Source organism: Manis javanica, chromosome 13 (genome assembly GCF_040802235.1).
Source record: "Manis javanica isolate MJ-LG chromosome 13, MJ_LKY, whole genome shotgun sequence".
Taxonomy (NCBI): Eukaryota; Metazoa; Chordata; class Mammalia; order Pholidota; family Manidae; genus Manis; species Manis javanica.
The window spans coordinates 100,055,281-100,074,697 of NC_133168.1; the positions used below are offsets into that span (position 1 = coordinate 100,055,281).

Consider the following 19,417-nt stretch of genomic DNA (forward strand, 5'->3'; position numbering starts at 1 on the left):
CCCCGCTTCTGCGGAGTCCAAGCCACACCCCCAAGCCCTGCTTCACAAGGCTCGGCCCCGAGCACCAGCCCCTTAGCACTGACGCCGGTAAGACCCCCCTCATCCCGCCCTGCGGCTCCAAGCCACGGACCCACCGCTGCCCTGCACCCGGGCCCCACCCCCAGCTCTTGGCCGCGCCCCCTGATGCCCCGCCTCCACCCTGTCCCCAGGCCCGGTGAGGCCCTGCGCGGTCTTGACCACACCCCTTCCATGGCCTCCCGCCCCCACACTGGTCCTGGTCTATAGGGCCGCGCTCAGCACCACCCCAATCCTGGCCCCGCCCCCCACAAATCCCCGCCCACTCTCCGCCCGGCCCCCATGCCCCGCCCATGAGGGGCCCCTCCCCTCCCCTTTCGCCACGCCCCTTTCCCTGGCGCCGTACCCTAGTCCTGCGCCTTGCGTTTCAGGATGGTTGGCTCCCGGCTAACAGCTGCGCCCCGCCCGCCGCCCTGGCCGCCCGCGGACCGCCCATCCCTGCCGCTGTGCGGCCCCGGCGCCCGCGCACACCCTCTGGACCAGCCCGGCCCGGGTCCAGGGTCGAACCCCGCGCCGAGCCTGCGGGAGTGCGGGGGCTCCTAGTTACGGGGTTCGTGTACGGCTAGGGGGCCCAGCGCCGAGGGCATAATGCTGACCCCCGTCGCCTCGAGTGGGTCTGGCACCCGCACCCACGGCGTCCCCGGGCCTCCCGGGCTCTGGGCCCCACGGGCGGAGCCCCCCTTTTCCTCATCTGGGGAATGGGCGCTGGCGCGGGATCCTCGGAGCTGGCCCTGCGCCCAGCCCCCCAGGGCCCCCGGGACAGCGTGACTCAGACGCAGCGTCCCTGCCCCGGGGGCTTCCCAGTTGAGCGGGCGCCCAGCCCGGGAGGGATCGGACGGGGATGGGGGACGCGGCAAGCCGAGGGGCCGCCCAGAGGAGGCGCAGGAGCAAGCCCGGGCGGTCTGAGAAGTACGAGCTGAGGCCCGGAAGGTGAGGCCCCGCACAGGCGGGCGGCGGTGCAGCCAGCAAGGGCTGGGAGAGCAGGCCGCTGATGAGCTCTGGGGTGGGGGTCACTTGGAGGGCTGCCGGCTCCCGGTGAGACTCAAATTCTTGGCAATCAAGGACGGAGTGACCGTGAACTAGCTGGAGGCAGCTCCAGGCTCTGAGGAAGGTCAGGGGTCTGCCTCCATCTCCCCCATCATGGTTAGCGGCCCCCTGGCCATCCTCAGATTTCTCAGAGTAGCTAGACCCTCCCATAAACCCTCTGACATATGCAGTATAACCCCATTTAGTCAGTCAACAAACGGGGATGGAGCAGCTAACAGGTCTGCACTGTGTGCTGTGCATGGTTCGGGGCAGGAGGGGGCAGTGGGGAGACCCTGGAGGCATGGGTGCATCATCCTGGGAGCGGTGGGGGGGGGGCTGGACTGTGGGTGGAGAGCAGCAGCCTGGAGGTAGGACCCTTCATCCTGGGCACTGGGGAAGGGGAGGCAACCTGAGTCACCAGCTGGGGAACTGGTGGACGTGGGGCTGCCGCAGGTCTGGGGGGTTTGGCCTGGGCCCCCTGGAGTGAGGACACTTGGGGAAGGCCACCCAGCCAGTGGCTGGAACTCCAGAGCCCATGAGGGGGTGGCAGATGGACGAGGAGGTGACATTTTAAAGAAGGTCTACTACCCTCAGCCCTGGGTTCCTGGGGGCAGAGACATGGACAGTGTTCCTCAAGGGCTGGGCCCCCAGCATGACCTCGGGCTCCTTCCCTGACAGCCGCACCAGCATGGACAGTCGTGCCTACCGAGAAGACCTGGAGGAGGAGAAGCACTCAGGTACTGGCCTGGGTCAGGGGTGGGCGTGGGGGTCTGAGGCACAGCAGATGAAGGGGCTTTACAATGTGCAGGGTCTAGAGTTGGGGGCTGGGGAGGCCCCACGAGGGTTCTTGTCGGGTTACAAATAATCCTGTGCCCTTGACTGAGTGCTGGACTCAGGTTGGGAGCTGCATGCCCAGAAATATCGGGGCTGCTCTGGCTGGGCCTGTGGCCTAAGGCATTATGGGGCCCTCCACCGGGCCTGTTTTCTCCTCTGTAGAAGGAGTGGGTGTGAATGGGTCTCCCAGGGCCTCCTCTCTGAGCCTAGGGATTGGCCCAGCGTGGCAGGGCGGCACCTCAGATCCACCCGGGTTCCTGCACACCTACAACCTGCAGGGGTGGGGGCCTGCCTTTTGTTTACCGGCTGTCACGCTGCTGGCTGGGTCCCCCGAGGGCCTGTGGGCCCTCCTCTGGGGTGTCATTAGCCGATGTTTGTCCTTGGCCCCAGCATTCACCTGGGAGGTGAAGGCCAACGACCGGGCCTACAACAACCAGTTCAAGAAGAAGGTCTTCCCGTGCTGGCTAAGAAAGAAGCACAAGGTGGGCAGGCCCACCCGCCCCTCCCCTCCTTCCTGGAGCAGGTCTCCCCACCGTTCAGCAGGGTGGGGCGCATGCTCCAACCCAGTCCCCGGTTTGGGGCAGGAGTCTCAGATGTGCCTTTTGCCCCGCGCCAGTTTGTGTTCAGCTAAGTTAACGCAGAACCTTTGGGGCTGTACCTTGGATCCCCCAGTGTGTGCCTCACTCTGGGAGATTCCGGGTCATGGTTCTACTCAATGAATCTTTGCCCCCAGCAGGGGCTCAGTTAATGCTGGCCTAAGGCCTTGAGTTCTGCAGATGGTCAGCCAGTGCTGGTGGCAGCCAGGGTGGGGATCGGTGGGCCATGGGGCCCTGGGCCTGGCCGTGCGCCCACACTGGCTCTCGTTGCAGAGCAATGTCATCCATACGGCCAAGTACAACGCCTTCTCCTTCTTGCCCTTGAACCTGTACGAGCAGTTCCACCGCACGTCCAACCTCTACTTCCTTCTTATCATCATTCTCCAGGTGGGGTGGGTGGGAGCCGCCCCAGGGGTCAGCCCCCCGCCCATGCCTCCTCTTCCAGGAAGCCCTCCCTGACCACCCTCTCCCACTGCATGGCTTTGTAGTCCCCAGATGGTTTAACCATGGATTTGTCTTTGTGGACAGTGGGTCAGTGTCCAGCTCCCTGCACACTGGGGGGTGCCCTCCTCACTGGGTGCCCCCTGCCCAGCCCAGGGCCTGGCATGCAGGAGCACTCCATATATGTTGAATAACGAAGATGCATGGGTGATTCCTCCAGGCCCAGGGAGGGCACAGCTCCTTCCCAGGATGGATGGTCTTGGCCATCCGACCCCCTTGGCCCCAGCCTGCCAAGCTGACCCAGAGGGAGGAGGAAGCCCAAGCTGAGAATGGGTGCTTGGGACCCACATGGCCAATTCCCAGCACCTGGGTAGTTGGCTGCAGGGATGAGGGGGCGGGCATCTGGCCTGGCACCTCCCTCCCTCAGCAGGTGGGCAGTTTTCAGAGCACCCTGACGCTCACCCAGCATCTCCACCTGTTCTGGGTACAGTGAGATTTTTATCCAATCCAGTAAACATTTGCTGAGCACTTACTGTGTGCAGGCCCTATGTTGGGCACGGGGACCTGGCAGTGGCCCTGAGACCCATCTTCAGGTGGCTTAGGGGCTGGAGGGGTGGCGACTGTCATTAAACCATGCAATGTGGACTAGTGATGGGGATGGGGACCCCCCCCACCCAAGCTGTTCCAGGGGTCACTGCAGGAGGTAACGATGGATGTCAGACCTGCATGGTGAGTGGGAGGAACCAGGCCCCAGGGAGGGGACATGGCTCATGCAGGGAACAGGCTTCCTGGAGAGGGTGACGTGGGAGCTGGGCACGGGAGAAGTTCCAGCAGGGAGATGGAGGCCATCCAGGGCTTTGTGGGGGAAGGTGGCTGTCCCCAGGCCCAGGTGTCCCAGCTGGGACACACGATGGCAGGTGCAGGGGCTCGTCACGCAGGGTGAGAGGGCGGCCAGTGTGAGCTGCCCTCCATGGCAGGCTATCCCCGAGATCTCCACGCTGCCCTGGTTCACTCTCTTCACCCCGCTTGTCTGCCTCCTCTCCATCCGGGCCACCAGAGACCTGCTAGACGACATCGTGAGTGGGGTCACAGGGTGGCAGGGGTGGGGTGTTGAAAATGGGCTCTCGTTAGGAAGGTCTTACAGCCATGAGGGGCAGGTACCCTGGGCTTCGTTTGAGTTGTCTTGGTGGCCACGCTGGGCACACATCACGGCCCCCACCCCAGGAACCCTAACAAACGTGGCATGGGGTGGGCAAGCAGACTCAGCCCCTGGGCCCCCTGCCTGCACATGGGTGTAGGCTGGGGCATGACTCGTGCTGGGCCGCCCCCTGACCTTACCTCCTGCAGGGGCGACGCAGGAGCGACAGGACCATCAACAACAGGCCCTGCCAGATCCTGATGGGCAAGAGGTGCGGCCGGCGGCCCTCCCAGGGGAGACGGCTCCAGCACCCAGCATGGCAGGGCTGGGAAGGGTGCCCTGGATGTCCTACTTGCTTCTATGGGCACCAACCAGCATCTATTAGGCTCCTGCTGTTTGCCAGGCTTGGGGTGGGCCCTGTGATGGGACAGAGGACTGTTCGACTTCCCAGAGCTGAAGGGGGGGTTTGGTGGATATTCTGGTGGGATTTGACTGAGGGCTCCAGGGAGGAGGGAGTGGGGTGGGGCTGCGTGGTGGAAACAAGGGACGCACAGCACCCCAGGGGTGCCTGCACCTCCCCGCACTCTGCCCTGCCAGCTCGGGGGCAGTGAGGAGGCCGGGGTTCCAAGGCTAGCCCTGGGAGTGGTCCCTTCTCATGCCTGCCACCCCCTCAGCTTCCGGTGGAAGAAATGGAAGAACCTGCACGTGGGAGACCTGGTCTGTCTGCACAAAGACAACATTGTCCCGGTGAGCCAGCGTGGGCGCCCCAGGACTCACACTCGGGGCAGGGCAGCCCTCCAGCACCCTGGCAATGTGGTCCCGCGCCCCAATTGCCCCTCCCCACCCCAGGCCGACCTGCTCCTGCTGGCCAGCACAGAGCCTAGCAGCCTGTGCTACGTGGAGACAGCCGACATTGATGGGTGAGACGCGAGTCCCCGTCGCTAGGGGCCTGGGACGGGGAGGTGAGGCCCTCCCCGACTGCCACAGGGGCGGCTCTTCAGGTCATCTGCCTCGTGAGTGCTTAGTAGGGCACCTGCAAGCCGACAGGGGCAGTACGATTAAACCAGAGGCAGGGGCCCTCCTTCTCTACCCCAACATTTCTGGAGGCCCAGCTGTGCACTAGTTGTCACCGCCCTGACTGTGAGGAAGCCTATGCCCTGTGTGGCTTTGGGTAAGGCCCTCTCCCTCCCTGAGCCTCGGCCTCCTGACTGGCTGCTAGCACACAGTAGGTGTTTAGCAAAAATGTCTGAGGGACCCTGGAAGGAGCCTGGGGGGTCTTGCCCGAGTGCTATCTGTCCCCACCTTTCTCCTTGCTCCCCTTCTCATCGCCAGGGAGACCAACTTGAAGTTCAGGCAGGCTCCGGCAGTCACTCACCACGAGCTGACCAGTATATGGAGCATGGCGTCCTTCCAAGGTGAGAGGCAGCAGACCTCTGCCCCACGCGGGCCTCTGTCCACCCTCTGCGCCGCGGCAGTGAGAGTCCCCATCTCCCTGGGTTTGGGAGACGGTAACGGGATGGGGTGGGTGTCAGGCAGCGCACAGCACAGAGATGGCAGTCGGTTCTCACTGACAGTTCTTTATCCAGTTCATTCTCAGACCTTCGGGCCTGAGATAGCCTTTAACAGGCTGGCTTATCCCAGGTCTGTTTCACGGATGTGACAGAGGGGCATTTTCTGTTTTTGTTAAAAAAAATGCTGCAGCATTGTGTCAGACATTACATTTTGTTTTTAAAACATAACCACTTTAAAACAAACATTTTTGGCAGCCCGTAAACATAGGCTGACAGTTTGTGTGCAGGGTGGGAAAGGCCCACAGGGGGGACAGGGAAGCATCCCATCCGCTCGACTGGAAAGTAGGACATCTCACACCTGTGCATATGGCTACTGTTTGCTGTGGCCCAGCAAGGGCACGCTTTAGTATTTTTCTTGTCTTGTTGCAAAGACAAATTACTCTAATTGGTTCTGGAGCACAATCTCTCTACAGAATCGTAGCCCATTGGCTCCTGGCATCCACACGCTGGTTCCATGTCTCTTCACAATATCTGGGAAATAAATGTCTAGTGACATAAATGGGTGGTAACCATGAGAAAGGGGGCCCAGTGCACTGGACCAGATCTGGCCAGATGATCAGGGAGGGCTTCTCTGAGGCGGTGTGAATCCCGGCTGAGGGAATAGCTCACACAAATGCCCTGAGGCCAGAAGGGGTCAGCTTTGGAGCATCCAAAAAGAGGCTTGATGGGGCATGGAGCTGCCAATGGGGCAAATTTTGGGTATTGTGGGCCCCATGAGGGTAGCTGCAGCCGCAGGGTGGTAGGAATGTTCCCCAGGCCCCTGACTGCCTGGTCACCCACAGGCAAGGTGGTGTGTGAGGAGCCCAACGGCCAGATGCACCACTTTGTGGGGTGCCTGGAATGGAAGGGCAAGAAGTACCCCCTGGACAGTGGCAACATCCTGCTGCGTGGCTCCAAGATCCGAAACACAGACGCCTGCTATGGCCTGGCCATCTACGCAGGTGCGCCGCAGCAGGGCCCCCGGGCACAGCTGTCCTGGCCCAGGCAGGGTGGTGGAGAACCCTGAAGTCAGCAGGACATCACACGGCAGGCATCCCCGCAGTGTGCATGGCCGCCGGGTGACATGGGGGTGCTGGTGGGGTTTCTCTGGGCCCTGGGCTCTGAAATTGTAGAAATGGACATGGAGAGCCAGCACCCTGATTTTGGCTAAAGAAGTCAGGTGTGGTACAAAGATGGAAGGATGGTTGGTAGGCAGGTGCCTAGATATGGGTGGGTGGCTGGATGGGTAGATGGGTGGGTGGGTGGCTGGCTGGCTGGATGCAAACCCTGCAGGTTTTGACACAAAGATCATGAAGAACTGTGGCAAGGTCCATCTGAAGAGAACCAAGACAGACCGCCTGATGAGCAGGCTGGTGGCGCTGGTGAGCTGCCCTGAGCCCCCACCCCGGGCCTGGAGGCACGCAGGAGGGGAGGGGCAGCGCCCAGCCCACAGGCAGACGCCCCAGAGGTCCTCTCCTCAGGCTCTCTCCTCTGCAAAACTGTGTGGTCTCATCCTGGGGATCAGGGCCAGAGATCCTGTGGGCCAGAGGATCTTTTCTTAAAATAGTGATTTTTTAAAAAATGTCTTTATAAAATAAATTTTGATCCTGACGTTTTCCAAACATGCAGGAGTTCATCAAATGTTTATCTACCCTTCAGTGACATTTAACAGTTCTTCACCTTTTACCTCATCTATCTTTTTAAAAGTCATCGCAATCATAACTTTAAAATCAGCAGCCATAAAGCCCAGCAAAACCCCTACAGCTCCCCTGGGCTGGGACTGCCTGTGCCCCCCCAACCCCCCGCCCACGGTGGAGCTGGAGGCAGAGCTCGGGGACTCCCAGCCCCGAGCTGGTCCCCTCACACGCCGCCTCTTGCCCCCGACCCCCGGAACAGATCCTCCTGTCCTTGGTGCTTATCTCCTTGGCGTTGACCTTCGGCTTCTGGTACAAGGTGGGGGAGTTCGAGGCCAAGCTCGCGCGCAGCGTACCCACCGAGGCCTTCGCCATCTTCTGGAGCTTCCTCGTCCTGCTCAGTGTCGTGGTGCCCATGTCCCTGTTCATCACGTGAGTGCCCCGGCCGCCCGCCGCCCCTCGGACCCGGAGCCCCGGGAGGCGCCTGACGGGCCCGCTTCCGCAGAGCCGAGTTCGTCCACCTTGGGAACAGCACCTTCATCGGCTGGGACGTGCACATGTACCACACGGCGCAGGACATGCCCGCCGAGGCCCGCAGCACCAGCCTCAGCGACCAGCTGGGCCAGGTGCAGCACGTCTTCTCGGACAAGACGGGCACGCTCACCCAGAACGTCATGACCTTCAACAAGTGCTGCATCGATGGCATCGTCTACGGTGGGGCCCCCCCTCCGGCAGGGCTCATCTCGCTGCCGCCCCTCCCGGCACCCCTAGCCACCCCTCAGCAAGGACCGGCCCTGGGGTGCACGGGGCAGACTGTCCTGTCCCTTCCCCCCGGGGCCCAGGGGGTGACAGGGAGCAGTGGGGTCTGTGGCAGGCAGTATCAACCCCAGGACAGGTCCTCTGAAGTTTCTGCAAGTGTTACAGACCCAGGTTTTTCTGGGAAACCACCCAGTTTTTCAAAGCAGCCAAGTCCAACTTCTAAAAAGACACCTCAAGGAGCTCAAACAAAACGTGTTGTACGGGGCTGAGTTCCACTCCTGCAGCCCTTCTGGGACCCCCGGGCCACGCGGCCGCGTCTTTCCCCACTTTGTGCAGAAGGCAAACCCGAGGCTGGGGGTCCTAGGTTACCTGGGGTGTCAGGTCCAGAGCCCCAGGCCTGGCTTGTCTGGCTGCGTCCAGCAGCCCCAGGAAGCCTGACACTGGGGAGCAGGGGCTGGGGGACCCCAGCAGTCTGGGAGCTGCGGCCTGAAGCAGGGTCTTTCCCCAGGCCCAGATGAGGAGGAGACACCACATGAGGTGAGTGCCGGCTTCCCTGTGTCACCAGATGGTGGGGTGCCGGGCAACGGTCCGCCCAGAGTCGGCCTGTCCCCCACCCGACCACCAGGAGAATCCCTACCTCTGGAACAAATTCGCCGATGGAAAGCTGCTCTTCCGAAACGCGAAGCTCCTGGAAGCTGTTCGGGGCAACGAGAAGAAGACGGTGCAGGAGTTCTGGCGCCTGCTGGCCCTGTGTCACACGGTGATGGCGCAGGAGAAGGACAGTGAGTCCGTGTGCCCCTGCCTGCCCCGGGGGGCCGCGCAGGCCCCCATGCCCCACCACATGGTCCCTTTCCCCCCAGACCAGCTGCTGTACCAGGCAGCCTCCCCTGATGAGGAGGCGCTGGTCACTGCTGCCCGGAACTTTGGCTACGTGTTCCTGGCACGCACCCGGGACAGCATCACAGTGCTAGAGCTGGGGGAAGAGCGGGTGTACCAGGTCCTCGCCATGATGGACTTCAACAGCGTTCGCAAGCGGATGTCAGTACTAGGTGAGGGCCCGCAGCTGGGATGGGGTACAGCGACGGGGAGGGCAGTGTGTGGACAGCCAGTCCTCTCCTCCCTCCACAGTCCGAAACCCCGAGGGCTCCATCTACCTCTACACCAAAGGCGCGGACACGGTCATCTTTGAGCGCTTGCACAAGAAAGGCATGACAGAGTGGACCACGGCGGAGGTCTTGGCTGTGAGTCACAGGAGGGAAGGGGCAGGGCGGAGGGCACAGGGACAGGGGGAGGTGGGCAGAGGAGGAGAGTGTGCAGAGAAACAGCTGCAGACACTCTGGGTGGCCTTGTGCAGTTGGCCAGGTTGTGCACTGCCCAAACAGCATTTCCCCACCAGCACACAGTATCCAGGTGGGCTCACCTCCAAGCTGCACCCACCCGGAGCAGGCATCTTCTGTCACACGAGGGCATCCTGGGGTGGACGTTGCCCCGGCTGGTGCTCTCCTCTCCCAGCCAGGCCTGGGTTGCAGGACACGCTCACCTCTCCCTGCTCCAAATCTCTCACCTCCGTGGATGACGCTCAAACTCCTCAGCCCAGCTTTGGAGACTGTGTCTTTCTGTCTCCTGCTGGCCTCTCCTTGCCCCCAGGTTCTGGCTTGCAGCTTCCCTCATGCTCAGGTGGTGCCTCAGGGCCTTTGCACACACTACTCTCTCTGTTCAGAACGCCTCCCTCCTCTCTGTCCTTCAGGATCTCTTGGTCCCAGAGGCTCAGCCGCAAGGTCCCCACTTCCAGGGAACCCTCCCTGCCCTGGCCCTAACATACGGCTGTCTTGTCAAGCCAGCCTCCTCCTTTCTGGCCCAGCCCTGACCCTACGGGACTCCCCAACAGCTTTGCTGGGTCCCCAGCATCACCTGGCACAAGGGCCAGTGGGGCTGTTCATGAAAAGACTGTCTGGTGCCACTCCACTCAGGATGCCCTGCCCTGCCAGGAGCAGGGAGGGCAGGAGTCTACTTTGTGACTCAGAGCTGGAGAAGTAGTCAGAATAACGACCCAGGGCCCAGGAGCTCACGGGATGGCCTGGGTGGGTAAACTGAGGCACGGGAGGAGCAGAGGCCTGTCTAGGGCTCCTGATGCCCAGGGACCCCCAGGGGCGTTCATGCCCAGCATCCCAGGCCACCCTTGGGGGCAGGTGGGGAGCAGAAGGGGAGTGAGGAGCCCCATGAGTACCTTCCTCAGGGCCACCTATCTGCGGGGTGCCCCGGGGGGCCTGGGGACAGAGCCCAAACCTCTTGAAACACGAGGGTGAATGTGGTGCAAGACCTTCTGAAGCCAGGGGACAGAGGGCGAGGGGGGTCCCAGGCAGCAGGAGCCCTGACCAGGGAGGGGTCTGGCAGGGCTTGACGGGGGTCTTGAGGCATCACCAGGAAATGGTGCACAAAGCCCAGAAGGCTGCTCCTGGCAGGGGAACAGCAGGTGCAAACAAAGGGCTGGTGGCAAGGCAGAGCTGGGCACTGGGGGCCTGAGCCGGCTCAGGTTGGGAACCGGGCAGCCCCTGATGCTAGCCCCCCTTCCAGGAGGCCAGCCTGTGGGTGGGTGCAACGGTCAGAGAGCCCCGCTGGGAGGAGGGCTGGTGGTGGGGCCGGGCAGTGCCCGAGGAGGCGGGCGGTCACAGGGTGCCCGGCACTGGCCTCTGCCCGGCTCCCAGTCTTTTGCTGAGCAGACGCTGCGGACACTGTGCCTGGCCTACAAGGAGGTGGGCGAGGGCGCATACGAGGAGTGGCGCCAGCGGCACCAGGAGGCCAGCGTGCTGCTGCGGAACCGGGCCCCCGCCCTGCACCAGCTGTACGAGGAGATGGAGCAAGGCCTCCAGGTGGGTAGGCACCAGCCCTGCCGCAGCCCCGGGGGCCCGGAGTGCCCCCACCTCTCCCAGGGTGCTGGGGCCCTGCTCAGTCTGTCCCTGCGCACCCCCCAGCTGCTGGGAGCCACTGCCATAGAGGACAAACTCCAGGACGGTGTCCTCGAAACCATCAAGTGTCTCAAGCAGGGGAACATCAAAGTGTGGGTGCTCACAGGGGACAAGCAAGGTGGGTCCCAGGGCGGCTGCCCCCGGTGCAGGCGGAAGGGCGCTCATGACCTTCCCAGGGCCGCCATCAGCCTGTCCCCCTGGTCTGGGTCAGCGCTGCCTCCACTGGTCCTTGGGAACAGGGAATGGGAACTGAAAAACGCTGGGACCGCCCAGCCCTCCCTCGGGCAGCTGGTGCTCTCCGAGCGCCTCCTGAGCCCTGGACCCCATTACTAAGGGACGGACGCAGATGGGCCCCCCAGGGCTCAGAGAGCTGGGGCACCTGCCGGGGGCACCCAGCAAAGGGCACAGCCGGGGGGGGCCTCAGGTCCTCTGGCCTGGAGCACTGACTCTCCCCGACGCCCTGCAGGTTCTCTGGGACCACAGGGCCACATCGGGACTTCTGTGGGCGCAAGGCACGTACCGCCACAAAGTATTTTAAATGACCTCTTATAGCTGTGCGGGAATAAAGAAAAATATCCAGGCTGGATTATATTCATTTGGGGGCACCTGAAAGTCACCACGGGCCCCAGGCTCAATACGTGCCCTGAGCCCTGTCCCCAGACAGCCCCTCCCACAGCCCTGCCCGCCGCCACGTGAGGGCCCCTCTGCTCAGAGCAGAAGCCAAAGGCACAGGGCTGGCTCTCATTGGCCAGCCAGGTGGGTCACGTGCCCTCCCTTGAGGCAATCCGTGGCCCGGGATGGGGCCTGGGTCTGCGCAGCAGGTTGGTGTGGCCCCACGCACGCACGCACGCACGGGGCTGCCGAGGGCTGAGCTGGGCTACTTTGCAGAGACGGCGGTGAACGTCGGCTTTGCCTGCCAGCTGCTCTCGGAGAACACGGTCATCCTGGAGGAGGAGGAGATAATGTAAGGAGAGGGGTGCGGGTGGGGGACACCATGGCCCGGGCGTGGCCTCAGGGGTCTGCTGAGGGCCCTCGGCCTCTGCCTGGCCGGACTCCCCAGAGAGGGAAGCTGGGGCGCACGTGGGGAGGGGCTGCAAGGGGGCCTGTGCCCGCCAGAGGGGCTGAGCCCAGGATGGGTGCCCACAGCCGGGTCCTGGAGGCCTGCCAAGAGAGTGACCACCTGCTGAGTGGCGAGGGCCTTTGGAGGAGCCAGGCCCTGAAGCATGCCAAGGTCGCCATGGTCATTAGCGGGGACTTCCTGGTCAGTGCCAGCTCGGGGTGTCCGGGGCCCTCGGCACTCGAGGGGGCTGGGGGAGCAGCAGGCTGGGGTGGGGGCCCCTCCACCAGAGGGCGGGGTGCAGGGCCTCCAATGCCATGCCCAGGCCGGAGCAAGGCAGCGACAGGAGGCCCGGGAGGAGGGCCCGGTGGGGGCACTCACGGAGGAGAGGGGCGCAGGCCGGTGACGCACCCCTCCCCTGGCCGGCCAGGACCAACAGCTGCTGTCCCTGCGCAAGGAGCCGCCGGCGCGGGTGCTGCAGGGCAGGGACCCCAACAGCCACGAGGGCCCCAAGGTGCGGAGGGAGCGGGCCTTTGTGGAGCTGGCCTCGCAGTGCCAAGTGGTCATCTGTTGTCGGATGACACCCCAGCAGAAGGCCTTGATAGTGGCTCTGGTCAAGAAATACCAGAATGCGGTGACCCTGGCCATCGGGGACGGTGCCAACGACGTCAACATGATCAAGAGTGGGTGGTGGGCAGCAGGGGGTGGGGCGGTGGGCTGGGGGTGGCCCAGGGCCGACAGGCTGTGTGTGCCCCTGCAGCTGCGGACATCGGCGTGGGGCTGGCAGGCCAGGAGGGCATGCAGGCCGCGCAGAACAGCGACTACGTACTGGCCCAGTTCCACTTCCTGCAACGGCTGCTGCTGGTGCATGGACGCTGGTCTCACATGCGCATCTGCAAGTTCCTGCGCTACTTCATCTACAAGACGCTGGCCAGCATGACAGTCCAGATCTGGTTCGCTTTCTACAGCGGCTTCACTGCCCAGGTACGTGGGAGGGAAGAGCCCTCTGGGGTGCCATGTCCTGTCCACAGCCTCCAGGTAGGCAGCGGTGGGCTCACACTCTGGGGTCCTCACGGGGTGGAACTCCCGTGAGGTCACAGAACAGTGCTGCACATAAAAAGGTATAGTCCAGATAAGGGGGAGGCTGGTTCCTGCCCAGCTCCATGCCCAGCATGTTCAGGGATATTTGGCAAATCAGAACTTTGAAGCAAGGGCAGGACGAATGCTCCAAAGGTATGTCCTTCTGGGGGAGAGGAGAGCTTGAATCCCAGAGAAGATAAGACTGTGGGGCTGGGTTGCCAGCATCAAGACTCAACTGGATGCGCTCTGGAGCCTTGAAAGAGTTGCAGGGCAATGACTTCCCGTGCCTGTAAGGACGTGGCATGAAGGCAGATGCCCAAGCGAGGGAGTGAGCTCCCTGCCACTAAGAGCCAGGCATCGGAGAGGGAACTCTGCAGAGAGGCACCTTTGATAAATACGTATTGTTCATCTTAATTTTTTATTTCTATATTTCCATTCTTTTGGGTGCTACTACAAATGGATGTGTTTTCTTAATTCCCTTTTGGGATTGTTCATTGCTAGTGCACAGAAACACAGTGATTTTGTGTGTGTGTTCGTCTGACTCCTGCAACTTTGCTGGATTAGTTTACTGGCTCCACCAGCTTTCTTGTGGATCCTTTGGGATTTTCTGCCTCTAGAATCATGTCCCTTGAAGACAGAGATGGTTTTACTTCTTCCTTTCCAATTTGGATGTCTGCCATTTCCTTTTCTAATTGCTCTGGCCAGAACTTCCCGTGCAATGTTGAATAGTGATGGTGACGGTGAAAATGAGCTTCTTTGTTTTGTTTCTGATCTTAGTCTCCCTGGATTTGTTAACTGGGATTCTTCTGTAGGAAGAACTGTTCCTTCTCCCCCATTCATTTATCCATTTATTTATTCCTATCAGTATGGACTTGTGGATGTTAACTTTTTTGTATATTTTGTTGCTCAGATTGTCTCTGATTTGTCCTTTTGATATGTGCCTGCACTTCTCTAAGCACATCTTCATCACTCTCTGCTGCAAGAGGTTCCAGGCTCACTTTGTGCTTTCCCTGATCCATCCTGGAGTCAGCCATTCCCATAAAGAGGTGTGGCGCTTTGATTAGAGAATGGTAGTTAGACACCAAGATCTAAGTGCTTGGTGTGCTTAGTGCTACTGGGATGCCATTACCCTCTGAGCAGGCGGAGCTAGGAAATGTATACATATTAACCCTTGTACAGACACACATCTCTATCTCTACCTCCATCACCTATATCTAAATCTATATCTATTCATCTGTCTTTGTGTATATGACAAACTGCATTCACACCGATGCTCTGATTCCAGTCCCACATAACAAGGCTCAGCTTAGCCTTTTCCGTGTGCTCATTTTGGACTCTTTTCTCTAACAGTGAGAAACTTGGTTTTTGTAAAATTCTCAATTGTTATTTGCTCAATCCCAGAAGGCCTGCAATGGCTATTGTAACTGAAAACCCGTATTCTTTTAACTGGGCTGGATTCATGCACTGGGAAGGAGTTGGGCTACTTGTCTGTGGGCTTTCTTCCAACTCTTTTAGCCATCAGTGATTCCCTAAATCTAAAATAACCTGAAAACACGTTCTCTAACCATTTTTCCTGCAATACCCCTTTATTGAAGCCATCTGATTAAAACACAGGCTCAAGGTGCTGTTTGAAAGGGATGTGGGCCTCCTCGGGTAAAGATGTGTCTCTGGTCCGGTCATTCCGTCTGAAGGCTGACCCCCTCTTCCTTCTCCCCAACAGCCGCTGTACGAAGGATGGTTCCTGGCCCTCTTCAACCTGCTGTACACCACCCTCCCGGCCCTCTACATCGGGCTCTTTGAGCAAGTGAGCGGGTCGAGGCCTCGCCGCCTCCTTGCAGATGCTCCTCCCCCTGCCCCACCTTCTCCTGCTGGGGGCCTGGCCCCAAGGAGGGGTGCCCCCCTCCCTTCCTGGCCCCAAGACTCTGCCTCCCTCCCCCACCCAACCTAGGACGTGAGTGCCGAGCAGAGCCTGCAGTTGCCCGAGCTGTACATCGCGGGCCAGAAGGATGAGCTCTTTAACTACTGGGTCTTCCTCCAAGCCGTCGCCCACGGCACGGCCACCTCCCTGGTCAACTTCTTCATGACCCTGTGGGTCAGCCGTGACTCGGCGGGGCCCCTCAGCTTCAGCGACTACCAGTCCTTTGCTGTGGTCGTGGCCCTGTCGGGCCTGCTGTCTGTCACCATGGAGGTAGGGAGGGCCGCCCGCCTGCCCTGCCCTGCCTGGGGACCCTGCCTCGGGTGCCCTAGCAGGTGCCCTTCATGGACCCTGGGGACGTGGCACCGCCAGGAAGCTCTGCCCTGTGCGCCCCGACTCCCTCCCCATTCAGGCCATCCTCACCATCAAGTACTGGACGGCGCTGTCTGTGCTGGCAGTTTCCCTCAGCCTCTGCTCCTACGTGGTCATGACATGGGCCTGCCAGACCTTCTGGCTCTTCAAAAGCTCCCCCAAGACTTTCCCGTTTCTATGTGAGCCCCCAGCCAGGCACGGGGTGGTGGGCCCTGGAGACGGGCGCACCCATGCTGGAGCCCCAGCTCTGCACCTCTCTGGGCCTAGGTCTCCTTGGCTGGCCACACAGGGGTAGCTGTGCAGGGGCATTTGGCGTCTTTTGGGAATTGGCACAAAGGTGTCCTGGGCTGAAGGGAGGGGAAGGAGGTGGGGTGTCAGGAGGAGGGGGCACCGAGCAGGCTCCCGGCGGGCTGCACCTCTGGCCACGCCATGACCCTGCCCTGTCGTCAGATGCTGACCGCAACGTGCTGACCCACCCTTCCATCCTGCTGGTGGTCCTGCTGAACGTGTCCTTAAACACTCTACCTGTACTGGCCCTGCGTGTCATATGCCAAGCCCTCAAGAAGCCACGCCCCAAGGTGAGGCGGCTGGGGTCCCCACTGTGTGTTCCCGGGAGTCCATCAGCCAGAGCCTGTGCTGGGAGGAGGAAGACATGGGGTGGGGATAGGGGACAAAGTCACAGATCCCAGGGCCCCAAGGGGGAAACCACACATTCTGGGGTGGAGGCAGCCAGGAGCCTGCAAGAGGTCAGCCTGGTTCAAGAAAACAGATAAGGCCTGGAGAAGGTTTATATAAAAGGAGGAACTTAGAAATCCCTCCGGTGTTCATTGCTGGGTAAATTCAATGTAGTCCATCCGCACCCTGGCATATTACCCAGCTATAAAAAGGAAGGGAATTCTGATACCTGCTGTAATGTGGATGAACTTGGGAACATGGTGCAGTGAAATAAGCCAGACACACAAAGGACAGACCCTGTCTGATCCCACTCCTGGGAGGTCCCTAGAGGAGCCCCATCCACAGAGACAGCAAGTGGGTGGTGTGGTCAAGGGCTGGGGGAGGGGGTGGGGTTAGTGTTTCATGGGGACAGAGCTTCAGTTTGGGAGGATGGAAAGTTCTGGAGACAGACGGTGGGGACGGCTTCCAGATTTGTGAACGTGCTTCATGCCGTGAGCTATATATACACTTAGAAATGTTTACGACAGTGAATTTTATGTCACGTGCATTTTGGCACAATGAAAAATGTGTGTATGTAGAGGTACTTTCTGGCTCATATAACCAAAACCTACAAGTATTGGTTACAGCCGGGATGGGAATTGTGATTGGAATGGTGAGCCAAGACATGGCCACAAACCTGCCACCTTCTACCACACAGGGCAGACACATGGCTGCCCCAGGCTTTGCCACCAGAGGGGACCCAAGGCACCTGGTTACTGGTCCAGAGTTAAGCCAGGGAAGGTCTTTGATTGGCTGGTTCAGAGTTAAGTCCCAGGGAAGGACTCTGATTGGTTGGTTCAAAGGAGGACTCTAGTTGGGTAAATTTGGTCAAGGAAGAGCCTGGACAATCAGTGGCAGCCACGGGCTCTAAATGGCCTCCCCCAGTGGGGGCAAGCGACCCAAGAACAGTCCGCGCAGTACGGGGGCCTGATGACCCCTGCCCTCCCCTTCGCTCCGCAGAAGGAGGCCGAGGAGGCCCCAGGTGAGGAAATCATCACCGCAGAGCCTGCGCCCTGCATGCGCCGGGAGTCACGCGTCCGGCGCTCCGGCTATGCCTTCTCCCACCGCGAGGGCTACGCAGACCTTATCACCCAGGGCGCGATTCTGCGGAGAACCCCAGGGGTCAGCAGCGGCTTGCTGGCCGGGCACACGATCCCACGTGATGAAGAGCTGCCCTCAAGCGCCAAGGAGTCACCCTGGTGCTCCAGGAAGATGTCATTCCTGGGGAGGAGGGGGCACCAGCACGGGGGGGGAGCGTCCTCTGCGGCCATGCGGCCCCCCTCCGTGGTGAGCTCATCCCTGACTGTGGGTGGGCAAGACAGCCACTTCTCTCTCGACAAAGACACAGCCGCCACCACGAACGCGCCATCCAGGCCTTTACAGGAGGAGTTGCCGGTGAGGTGGGAGAGATCGCTGTCCTTAGAGCAGCGGTGGTGTTCTCCTTGTGACAGTCTGTCCCCAGCTGAGGACAGGCCACTGTCGCCCAGAGGAAGAGGCCAGCTGCCACCTTCTGAGAGCCAGTCGCAGTTTTCAGGCCAGCCGTCTTCAGAGAGCCAGCCCGCACCCCTGAAGTGGAAGGTGACCCCTTAGAAGCTCTCGCCACTGTCCCTGAAGAGCTGGCCGCACAGCCGGCAGAAGGACATCCAGCCCCCGGAGGAAGGGACAGAGCCGCCCCCCGACGAGCGCGCTGCCAGCCGGGTGGGGCCTCCAGCTCCCGTTCCGGGATGCCCGGCTGCACACGAGCAGCCGATGGAGGTGGAGGCCTCGCCTGCAGAGGGAGAGCCACCACTCCAGGAGGGGCTGCCAGCGCCCCTGGGAGGGCCAGGCTCCCCCTGATCTGCGGGGATGAACACCCCACCTTGGGAGGATGGTGACTGCCGGGCCCAGTGAGCGTCGGCCGGCGAGCACGAGGCCTTCCCCAGAGCCGAGGGCCCCGCGTGCGCCTCCTTCCCAATAAACCAGGGCCCGCCTGCCCCCGGGCTCCTTGACGCCCCCCCTGTCCTGTTTTTCTTCGTGTGATGCGCCACGGATCAGTGTCTCCAGGTCTTAAAACTCAGAACTCTTGACTCCTAGTGGCCCGATGGGGGATTTGCAAGGAAAGCCTCCACCCCCCACCCCCTCCATCCCCCAACTTCTTCACCCTGGGGTAGAAAATGTGGGTAAAGCTTTTATGGACCTCAGGAGGGAGAAAGGTGCCAAGCAGCTCCTGCTTCCCAGCCCTGGTGCCCTGCCTGCTGCCTGCCGGCCCTGCCTGGGCAGCCCCTGAGGTCCCAAACCCACCTGGTTTCTCCCCACTGCTGGGCTGCCCTGGTTTCTTCTCCTCATATAAACCCCCTTACACCTGGGGTTCCAGGAAGCAACGGGCAGTGGCCCCTCGCACCTCAGGGTTTGGGGCCTGGAGACAGACCCCTCTGCCCTTAGCCCTGCCTCCCTCCCCGCCGCGCACCCGCCCAACCACCAGGCCAACACACACGCCCAGGGGGGTCCCTGGAAAATAATTTATTGGAGAACAAAACCACAAATCCAGCACAACAGTGGTTAACAATGAAGGTGGGTTTTTGGGTTTTTTTACTTTTAAGCCTGTTGCCTGAGGGTGGGGTGGAGGGAGCTTCTGACTCCCGGCACTGCAGGGGGGAGCTTTGGAAAACCCAGATAGTGTCTCTCCTAGAAGCAGCCCCATTGTCCCGCCGACTGAACCCCTAAGGGCCACGCGGCCTCCTGGCCTCCTCACCCATGGTTCATGTAATCCTCCCAAAGACCAGCCTTTGGGGGGCCTCCTGGGAGCCCAGAGATCTGATGGGCTTGTGTGGTTTCAGCTGCTTTGGGTGGAGAATTTGAGGTGGCCCCGCAGGTACGGGAGCCTCATCTCGGTGTGTTGAGCCTACGGTGCCCAGCCGGCCAACTGGGCCCTTGAGTTCACTACCTGGGGCCTGTTCTGGAAGGGGGGGCTCTCCTCCAGTGTGAGCGGGGAGCCTCGTGACAGAAGTGGGGTCACAGGCAGGGAGATGGTCCTGAAGCCCCCTTTCATGATTCTGGGGGGGCTCTCTGTCCTCTGGGGCCCCGGCTCAGGCTAGGAGGGAGGGCTCTCCCCACCTCCCAGGCAGGACAGACAGATGACCTCATGCCCAGCCCAAGGCCGAGCTGGGTGTCTGCCTGGGGATGGGGAGCCCAGGATGGGTGTTAGGATCTCAGGGAATGGGGGTACACCCCAGCCCCCCACCACCCTGGGCAACAAGACTCGAATTGGCTGATTGATTGTC

At 61.2% G+C, this 19,417-nt stretch overlaps 1 protein-coding gene across 2 annotated transcripts; it reads left to right on the forward strand.

Annotated features, from left to right (window-relative positions):
- Positions 1-457: 457 nt before the first annotated feature.
- Positions 458-18,144, forward strand: ATP8B3 (ATPase phospholipid transporting 8B3). Of its 2 annotated transcripts, XM_017675434.3 has the most exons (28): positions 458-1,005; positions 1,780-1,838; positions 2,326-2,417; positions 2,805-2,918; positions 3,950-4,048; positions 4,320-4,381; positions 4,785-4,857; positions 4,960-5,030; positions 5,443-5,525; positions 6,464-6,622; positions 6,954-7,042; positions 7,557-7,726; positions 7,800-8,008; positions 8,562-8,590; positions 8,679-8,835; positions 8,914-9,102; positions 9,182-9,294; positions 10,759-10,923; positions 11,026-11,137; positions 11,908-11,983; positions 12,166-12,280; positions 12,507-12,759; positions 12,837-13,060; positions 14,877-14,960; positions 15,105-15,344; positions 15,484-15,622; positions 15,894-16,021; positions 17,118-18,144. In XM_017675434.3, exons 1-28 carry the CDS (start codon positions 917-919, stop codon positions 17,745-17,747), a joined length of 4,023 nt encoding a protein of 1,340 aa, XP_017530923.3. In that variant the 5' UTR covers positions 458-916; the 3' UTR covers positions 17,748-18,144. The 2 variants fall into 2 exon arrangements, with proteins under 2 accessions (XP_017530923.3, XP_073076773.1); XM_073220672.1 differs by lacking the exon at positions 2,805-2,918 and having other exon boundaries at positions 459-1,005.
- The last annotated feature ends 1,273 nt before the right edge of the window (positions 18,145-19,417 follow it).

Coding starts and splice junctions, on each gene's coding strand:
- ATP8B3 (XM_017675434.3), top strand. CDS start 917: ATGGGGGACGCGGCAAGCCGAGGGGCCGCCCAGAGGAGGCGCAGGAGC. Junction 14,961..15,104: donor ACATCGGGCTCTTTGAGCAA/GTGAGCGGGTCG, acceptor CACCCAACCTAG/GACGTGAGTGCCGAGCAGAG. Junction 16,022..17,117: donor TCAAGAAGCCACGCCCCAAG/GTGAGGCGGCTG, acceptor TTCGCTCCGCAG/AAGGAGGCCGAGGAGGCCCC.